We start from the raw sequence: 8136 nt of genomic DNA on the forward strand, positions 1-8136 counted from the left end.
ACCTCCCAACAAGAAAACAAGCTACCCCGGAGGTGGCGAATTAAGACTGGCCAAGTCAGGGACAATCCCTGCTTCATGCATTTCTCCTATCTCCACCTTCATGAGAACAAGAAGTTCAGGACTCAGCTCAGGGTATCCAACTGACAACAGAATAATAACATTATAACAAAATAATACAAATTAAGGAGGGGGTGTTTCTGATCTCATGTCTTCAAAGACAACCACAGCCCATGCTTTAGAAACCTCCCATCTGCAGAGAGAACAGCTTAGGTAACAGTGCTCCTGGATGAAAACCACAAGCTTGAAAACCAGACTGGAGAATCAGGAGTACAGGAGACATCGGCAATGAGAATTTTAAACCACTGAGCACGTCTGTACAGATGCACATACACAAACACCTAAGTATGTATGCGTCAGACCTCATTTTCACCTACTGTGTGAACTACAAGGGACCAGACAACGCAGAAGCAGGGCCAGCGCGCAGAAGCAGGGCACTCGCGCTCACCAGCGGGGAGCGTGCCCTGCCTCACCCCTTCACGTTTCAGAATGTCACCGTCACACAAAGATCGAGAAGGTCTCTTACTTGATGTGCTCCTGGTGCCCAGATCCTTGCACGGTCTTGGCCCCCCATCTCTGCTCTTTCTCACTTACATCATTCTGCAAAGAAAAATAAAGAGTACACCCCACACCCTGGACTGTGAAACAGCCCCCCACCCACTCACCCACCCAAACACCTGGGAGGATCCACTTCAGGAGACGGGAGAGGCAGGCAGACTGGCGGCTCCTACCACGAAATCGGGGTCGGTCTCCCAGTCATCAGCTCCCCCGTCGTCCGGGGTGATGGACACAGTGTGGCCGGCTGAGGCTTTCCACATCTGCAAGGGCAGCGTGGATGGTCACAGATGTCAGGAGAGCCCTGCCCAGAGGCCCACATGGACGCTCTGCCCAAGACCCCAAAGCCCTGGACGGCACAGGGAGGGCGGGGAGCTATGTGCTCAAGAGGTCCACTCATGGGACTTCCCTGGGGGTCCAGCAGCTAAGACTCCCTGCTCCCAATGCCAGGGGCCCAGGTTCAATCCCCAGTCAGTGAACTAGATTCCTGCAGGCCACAACCAAGATGTAGCCAATTTTCTTTTTTTTTTTCTTTAAAAAAAAAAACGGTCACTCATAATCCCCGTGCCTGAGTGACACCGGAAGGACCCAAAGAAACCTAACATGAGAGCTCCAACACTGCAGTCACAGGGCAGAAACACACAAGAAATACTCCTGGCTTCAACTCAAGTGAGGAAATTTTCTGAAAAATAAAAAAAGTCACGTGTGCTACTTCACTCAACAGGAACCTCCCCGACTAAGTCTCCTGACAACAGTGTTGTCCAACACTGGGAACGTGATGTCGCCAATAGTAAAGTCTGCTGTATTTTATCACAATTTTTTTTTAAAGCATCCATTTTGACTTAAAAATAATTACTTGAAACCTAACAATGATTTTCTTAACTTAGACTCTGACAAGTCAATAAATCATTCACGGGCTGCTTTGCCATCTACTTGGGGAAACGCAGAGCACACAGAATGCCAACTTCTGTGCTGGGCCTCCTCAGCAGGGCCCTGAAACTCTGTAACTTATCAGCTTGGAGAAAAATGACACAGCCTAACAGCCTAACCATACTGCTCTTTCGGTAACTGCAAAAGCAAAGTCTAGCCTTTTAGGACTTCAATAGAAAGCAGTGAGAAGAATGGTTCTGTTCTCCCCAGAAGTCCCCATAAAACTGCTCACAGGCCAGGAAGCAACTGAAGGCTTGTTTTCACTCAACCAGAAGCCCCAACCCTGGTGTCTGAGCTAAGGACACTGCCCGTCTCGCTTGGCGGGGCCACATGCTCTGTGTGGATCCAGACGGAACAAGAGCCCTTCGCAGGTCTGAGACCTCCCCAGGCCAGGTCCCCCTGCACCCCTGGCTCTGCTGGGTCACAAGTCCAAGGTGGTGGCAGGGGTGGATCGAAGGGCACAGCTCTCAGATTCCCAGATTGGACTCCTGCCATGTCACCTGGGCAGGGAAGCATGTGCCACCTGGTGGGCAGGACCAATACAGTCCCCTGGACACTGTCCCACTGGGACCCTTGCTCCCCTCTGACTAGGTGAAGCAAGGCAGGAAGTGCCTTTGGACACCATCTTCAAGAGTCGACAGACCAGGTCCAGCCACGGTGGGCACAACCAGCGTGCCTATTCACAGATGGAGACACAGCTGCCTGAAAGCCAAAAGCTCTGCCCAAAGCCTCTGCTTCCCCGAGTCAAGACTGCCTGTGGCACCACACTGGCCTGAGAAGGGGCCGCCCGCCCACAGGACTCCAGGTGCCTAGTGGTCTCCTCAGCCAGTCATGCAGAAGGACGGGGTCTCCAGCGAGACTCACTCCCCACCCAAGGCCAAGGTGAAAGCCGCATCCTGGCCTGTGGTTTCTCCACATTGGCGGCGCAGAAGTTGCAGGGCCCACTCTCTACCCGTCTCTCCAGAAGCCAGCCTCTCTCGTGGGCAGGTGAGCACTGGCCGGCTCGCCCCAGCATCATAGCCACGGGCTCCCCACTCCCACAGAACAGGAAGAAGGGGCCAGGGGGCTGCCAGGCCAGGGTGGGGGGTGCCCCAGGTCCTCCACTCCAGGGTCGTGTGGAATCCCCTCCGCTTTCTAGACCACAGGCAACACCGAAATTGACTTCATCTTTCAAATAAGAAAATTTCCTCCCAGAAAGTTATCGTCCCTATCTCCGCAAACCCAGGGAGAGAACACCCCTCGCATTCCTTGTCAAAGGGGTTTCCCTGCCCGCCCAGTGGAGCACATGAGCACGCTCACAGTGCACAAACCTTTCCTCTCCAGGTGTAGATGCGAGACGCTCACTAGACTCTGCTGAAAATGCAGTAATCCAACAAGGAATTCCCAGGCATTGGGGAGAGCTTCTGTCTGTAAAAAGATTAAGAGTAAAAAGCTCAGAAGGATATGTGCTGACAAGCACCCTGGGCACATCTTTGTGTGCTCAGATCCTTTTAGAATACCTCTGAAATCCTCCCCAACATAACAAGGTTTTGTAAAGAAATGTGAAAAGAGGGTGGGAAGATTTGCATTTCTCTAATCAAAGAGTTCAACTGACTTTCAGCCAGTGAGAAACTACAGGAAATAAAGAAGTTCCATCCGATTTACAACTGTATGAAGTTTCTTCTTAATGCAAACAGAAATCATTGCCTCAATTGTTAGCATACATTTTTGTTTGCCAAAATCCTGAGAGCTTTCCATTTCTGGTTCATCCCAATTTATTCTGCAATAAAATTCTATTACTCTGGGTGTGTACATACATATATATATATATATATTTATATATAGGGCTTCCCCAGTGGCCTGCAATGCGGGAGACCCAGGTTCGATCCCTGGATGGGGAAGATTCCCTGAAAAAAGGAATGGCAACCCACTCCAATATTCTTGCAGGCAGAATTCCATGGACAGAGGAGCCTGGCGGGCTATAGTCCATGGGGTCACAGAGTCGGACATAACTGAGTGACTAGCACTCTCACATTTCCACATACATATGTATACATGAGAAGCACTTCCCAAAGGGATGGTGACATGGCTGGGCTAGAACTGAGAGCAGTGACAGCTATCAGAACGTGAAGAACGGTGACTCGGGGAGCAAAGAAGCAAGCTGCGTCTCTAACGAACGAGTAGGGTTACTTCATAAGACCAAGGCTCCAATTCTGCGACCCACCAGCTCAGCAGCTCTTCCCTAAGACCACACAATAGCCCTGACTAGACACGGCACTGCTAGACATTACAGATGACTAGAATCCCCTTGTTCCCCAGAACAGACTAGTCACAGGCACACATCGTCTGTGCTGACGTGTTGCCTGGCATGCATTAGCAACCAGACAGAAGATGCTCTGCTGGCCTTCCTCAATTCTGCCTTTAGAAATCCTAAATTGTGTAGGTTGCTTAACATTCTGGGTACCGCAGTTATCACCCAGCATCTATGAAAATCTTCCCAAGGGTAGTGAGTGATAGGTTCAAATCTATAATAATCTATTCCCTCTCAATATTTTTAATTAAAAAAAAATCATGAAAGCTACTCTTTGAAAAACTGAGGAACTTTTGTTTTTTTGATCCAAAGATAATGCCTCTGGACCCCTACCTCATACCACACACAAAAATTAACTGGAAAAAAACAGATAAAAAAACCTAAGTGTCTGAACTGAAATTACTGAATTCTTAGAAAAAAACACAAGAATAGATTCTCATCACCTTGAATTTGACAAGACCTTAGATGTGACACCAAAAGCACAAGTAAAAACAGAAAAAAATAAACTGGACAAAATTTTAAACTTTTTGCTTCAAAAAAAAGACACCCATCAAAGTGAACACAATTTACAGAAAGCGAGACACTATTTTCAAATCATCTATCCAGAATATATAAAGAACTCTTAACCACATTTTTTAATGGTGAAAGGATCTGAACAGACATTTCTCCAAAGACATACGAATGGATGATAAGCTTGTGAAAGACAGTATCACTAACCATCAAGGGAATGCATATCAAAGCCGACTTTTGAGATACCATTCCACACATTCTAGGGTGGCTACCATCCAAAAAACAGACAAGAAGTTTGGTGAGGGTGTGCAAAAATCAGAAGGCTTTTAACACTGCTGGTGGAAATGTTAAAAGGAAGAATCTGGCAGTTCTTCAAAAGGTTAAACACAGAGGTGCCATATATCCCTGAAACTCCACTCCTAGGTATATAGAAAATTTATCCACAGAGCATCACTCCTAACAGCCCAAAGTGAAAATAACCCAATATCTACAAGACACGCAGCAAGTGGTCTATCCATTCAATGGAATGCTACTAATATCTGACGATAAAAGGAGTGAAGTACTGACACCCATTACAGCATGGATGACTCTTAAAAATCTTATACTAAGTGAAGAAGCCGGACACAGAAGACTGTATATCACACAGGCCCATTTCTATGAGTGGCCAGATCTGGTAAGTCTACGGAGAGAAAAAATAAAATAGTGGTTGCCTAGTTTTGGGGATGAGGGAACCTGAGAAGGTTTCTCTGAGGTGATGAAACCACCGACGCTGAGTTAGCCATCCACTTGCCCACCCGTTCCAGTGTAACAGAGGAAACAGGTCTCACAAGGCCCACTCTCCATAACACCATTACTCAGAGGACTCCCCTCCCACCCCTGCCTCCTGCACAGTGAAAGACAAGACCCCTGAGGGACAAGGGCCCCAGGACAGGGCCCACTGCAACACAGGGCAGGCCCCAGGGCTCCCAACTGTCTCTCTCAACCATGCGCTCCCCCAGCCCCTGCTGCACTGTACTGACCAAAGATCTGAATCACCAATGACTCCATCCAAGTTAAGTTTTTTACAGATCTGTCTCTCAAAAATGCTTCAAATAAAAGGTCGTGAGGGACACACTGCCAGTTACTGAGGGGGCTGTGGAGGAGAACATAAAGGACAACCCCGCACACCCCTCCTCGCTCCTCTCTTGGGTCTGGGAACACTTTCAGCCTCTGGCACCAGCGCAGTGACTCACCCGCCGTCAGGCCCTGCCCAGCGCTGGCCAGCGGGGCGGCGGGGCGAATCACGCGGTCGGCCCCAGCGGGTTAAGCCCCCACGGAGCTCCGGGGGCCAGGTCACCGCGGAGCCCAGCGGGGCGCTGGCCCGGGACGCCTTGGAGCTCCGTCCAGCGGGAAGTGGGTTCCTCACCCCGCTCCCTCGGGCCCGACACGGCCAGCTTCCACGGGAAGGAAGCCCTGTCCCCTCGCCCCAGACCCTCTGCAGGGGCACCAAGCTTGCACCAGAGTGACTCCCTTCCAGGTGACTCCCAGCTCGCACCCAGAGGAGGGGCTGTTCCCAATCCAGAGCCGCTCCACTCTGCCGCGCCGATCGCTGCATTTCCACTGACCTGATTGCAACATCTCCCCGTAGGTGTGGGCCCGGGAGCTGGGAGCAGCGGCCCGCCCTGCCGTTGGGAGACCCCGGCCCCTCCCCCTCGGCCCTCCGCCCCCTGACCTCCGGAGTCCGGGACTCCCCCTTCCGGTAGGACTCCTCTCTGTCCCTAGACCCTCTCTGCTCTCCGCCCCCTCCCCCTAACACTCCAGGTCCTGGACCCCCTCCCCGGCGGTCCTCGCTCTTCCCAGGACACTCTGGACCCTTGTCCCCCTTCCCCTAAACACTCGGGGCCAGGCCTCTCCGCAGCCCCCGCCCCCTTGCCCCTTCCTCCCGACCCCCAGGTCCTGCACCCCTCCTGTAGAGCCCCTCTCCTATCCTCGACGCCCCCCTCAAACCTCTGGCCCCTTCCTCCCAGGAACTCGGGCATTCGCCCCTTCGCCTCAGCACCCCGGCCCCTTCCCCTCAGCACCCCGGCGCCCTTCCTCAGGCCCGGCCCCTTTCCCTCACCCCCCGGCCCCTTCCCCTCAGCACCCCGGCCCCTTCCCCTCAGCCCCCGGCGCCCTTCCTCAGGCCCGGCCCCTTTCCCTCAGCCCCCGGCCCCTTCCCCTCAGCACCCCGGCCCCTTCCCCTCAGCCCCCCGGCCCCTTCCCCTCAGCACCCCGGCCCCTTCCCCTCAGCCCCCCGGCCCCTTCCCCTCAGCCCCCGGCGCCCTTCCTCAGGCCCGGCCCCTTTCCCTCACCCCCCGGCCCCTTCCCCTCAGCCCCCCGGCCCCTTCCCCTCAGCCCCCGGCGCCCTTCCTCAGGCCCGGCCCCTTTCCCTCAGCCCCCGGCCCCTTCCCCTCAGCCCCCCGGCCCCTTCCCCTCAGCACCCCGGCCCCTTCCCCTCAGCCCCCCGGCCCCTTCCCCTCAGCCCCCGGCGCCCTTCCTCAGGCCCGGCCCCTTTCCCTCACCCCCCGGCCCCTTCCCCTCAGCCCCCCGGCCCCTTCCCCTCAGCCCCCGGCGCCCTTCCTCAGGCCCGGCCCCTTTCCCTCAGCCCCCGGCCCCTTCCCCTCAGCACCCCGGCCCCTTCCCCTCAGCCCCCCGGCCCCTTCCCCTCAGCCCCCGGCGCCCTTCCTCAGGCCCGGCCCCTTTCCCTCACCCCCCGGCCCCTTCCCCTCAGCCCCCCGGCCCCTTCCCCTCAGCCCCCGGCGCCCTTCCTCAGGACCGGCCCCTTCCCCTCAGCCCCCGGCGCCCTTCCCCTCAGCCCCCGGCGCCCTTCCTCAGGCCCGGCCCCTTCCCCTCAACCCCCGGCCCCTTCCCCTCAGCCCCCGGCGCCCTTCCTCAGGCCCGGCCCCTTCCCCTCAGCCCCCCGGCCCCTTCCCCTCAGCCCCCGGCGCCCTTCCTCAGGCCCGGCCCCTTCCCCTCAGCTCCCCAGCCCCTTCCCCTCAGCCCCCGGCGCCCTTCCTCAGGCCCGGCCCCTTCCCCTCAGCCCCCCGGCCCCTTCCCCTCAGCCCCCGGCGCCCTTCCTCAGGCCCGGCCCCTTCCCCTCAGCCCCCCGGCCCCTTCCCCTCAGCCCCCGGCGCCCTTCCTCAGGCCCGGCCCCTTCCCCTCAGCCCCCCAGCCCCTTCCCCTCAGCCCCCGGCGCCCTTCCTCAGGCCCGGCCCCTTCCCCTCAGCCCCCGGCGCCCTTCCTCAGGCCCGGCCCCTTCCCCTCAGCCCCCGGCGCCCTTCCCCTCAGCCCCCGGCGCCCTTCCCCTCAGCCCCCGGCGCCCTTCCTCAGGCCCGGCCCCTTCCCCTCAGCCCCCGGCGCCCTTCCTCAGGCCCGGCCCCTTTCCCTCAGCCCCTGGCCCCTTCCCCTCAGCCCCCCGGCCCCCTCCCTCAGGCCCGGCCCCTTCCCTCAGCCCCCGGCCCGCCCATCCCCTTCTCTGACCTCGGCCCCCAGCCCCGGGAAGCCTCGCCCGCGCTCCCCCCGCGCGCGAAACCGCGAGCGGAAATGCGGCGAGACCGCCGCGGCCGCCGCTTCCTTCCCGTTTCGGGACCTGGCTGCGCCCGGGGACCGTAGCTGAGGAACCGGCCCGCTCCCCCGCCCGGCGAAGCCCGAGCTCTCTCACCGCCTACTGGGGTCGGTCTGGTCCGGCTCGGCACTGCCCAGCCTCCGCCGCGCCCGCAGCTCCCAGGCGCCCCGCTCCACTTCCGGTTCCGCGGACGGGGGCGGGGCCGCATCCG

At 57.3% G+C, this 8136-nt stretch overlaps 2 protein-coding genes across 4 annotated transcripts in view; one reads left to right on the top strand and one right to left on the bottom strand.

Annotated features, from left to right (window-relative positions):
• The window catches only part of CTTN (cortactin), a 29190-nt gene extending 21054 nt beyond the window's left edge, over positions 1-8136 (bottom strand). For 2 of the 3 annotated variants that reach the window (XM_061161626.1, XM_061161607.1), the window contains exons 1-4: positions 8022-8136; positions 2853-2949; positions 789-875; positions 584-657 (exon numbers count right to left, since the gene is read on the bottom strand). In XM_061161626.1, the coding sequence (XP_061017609.1) occupies positions 584-657; positions 789-875 (161 nt within the window). In that variant the 5' untranslated portion in view covers positions 2853-2949; positions 8022-8136. Of the gene's footprint in view, positions 1-583; positions 658-788; positions 876-2852; positions 2950-7840; positions 7981-8021 lie in introns of those variants that run through there. The other variant, XM_061161615.1, reaches the window with a different exon arrangement.
• Positions 2374-7972, top strand: LOC133040850 (basic proline-rich protein-like). The gene is made up of 4 exons (XM_061121066.1): positions 2374-2529; positions 5596-5843; positions 5970-6080; positions 6349-7972. The coding sequence occupies exons 1-4, from the start codon at positions 2374-2376 to the stop codon at positions 7970-7972; spliced, it is 2139 nt and encodes a 712-aa protein (XP_060977049.1).

This window comes from Dama dama, chromosome 2, assembly GCF_033118175.1.
Source record: "Dama dama isolate Ldn47 chromosome 2, ASM3311817v1, whole genome shotgun sequence".
Classification (NCBI taxonomy): Eukaryota; Metazoa; Chordata; class Mammalia; order Artiodactyla; family Cervidae; genus Dama; species Dama dama.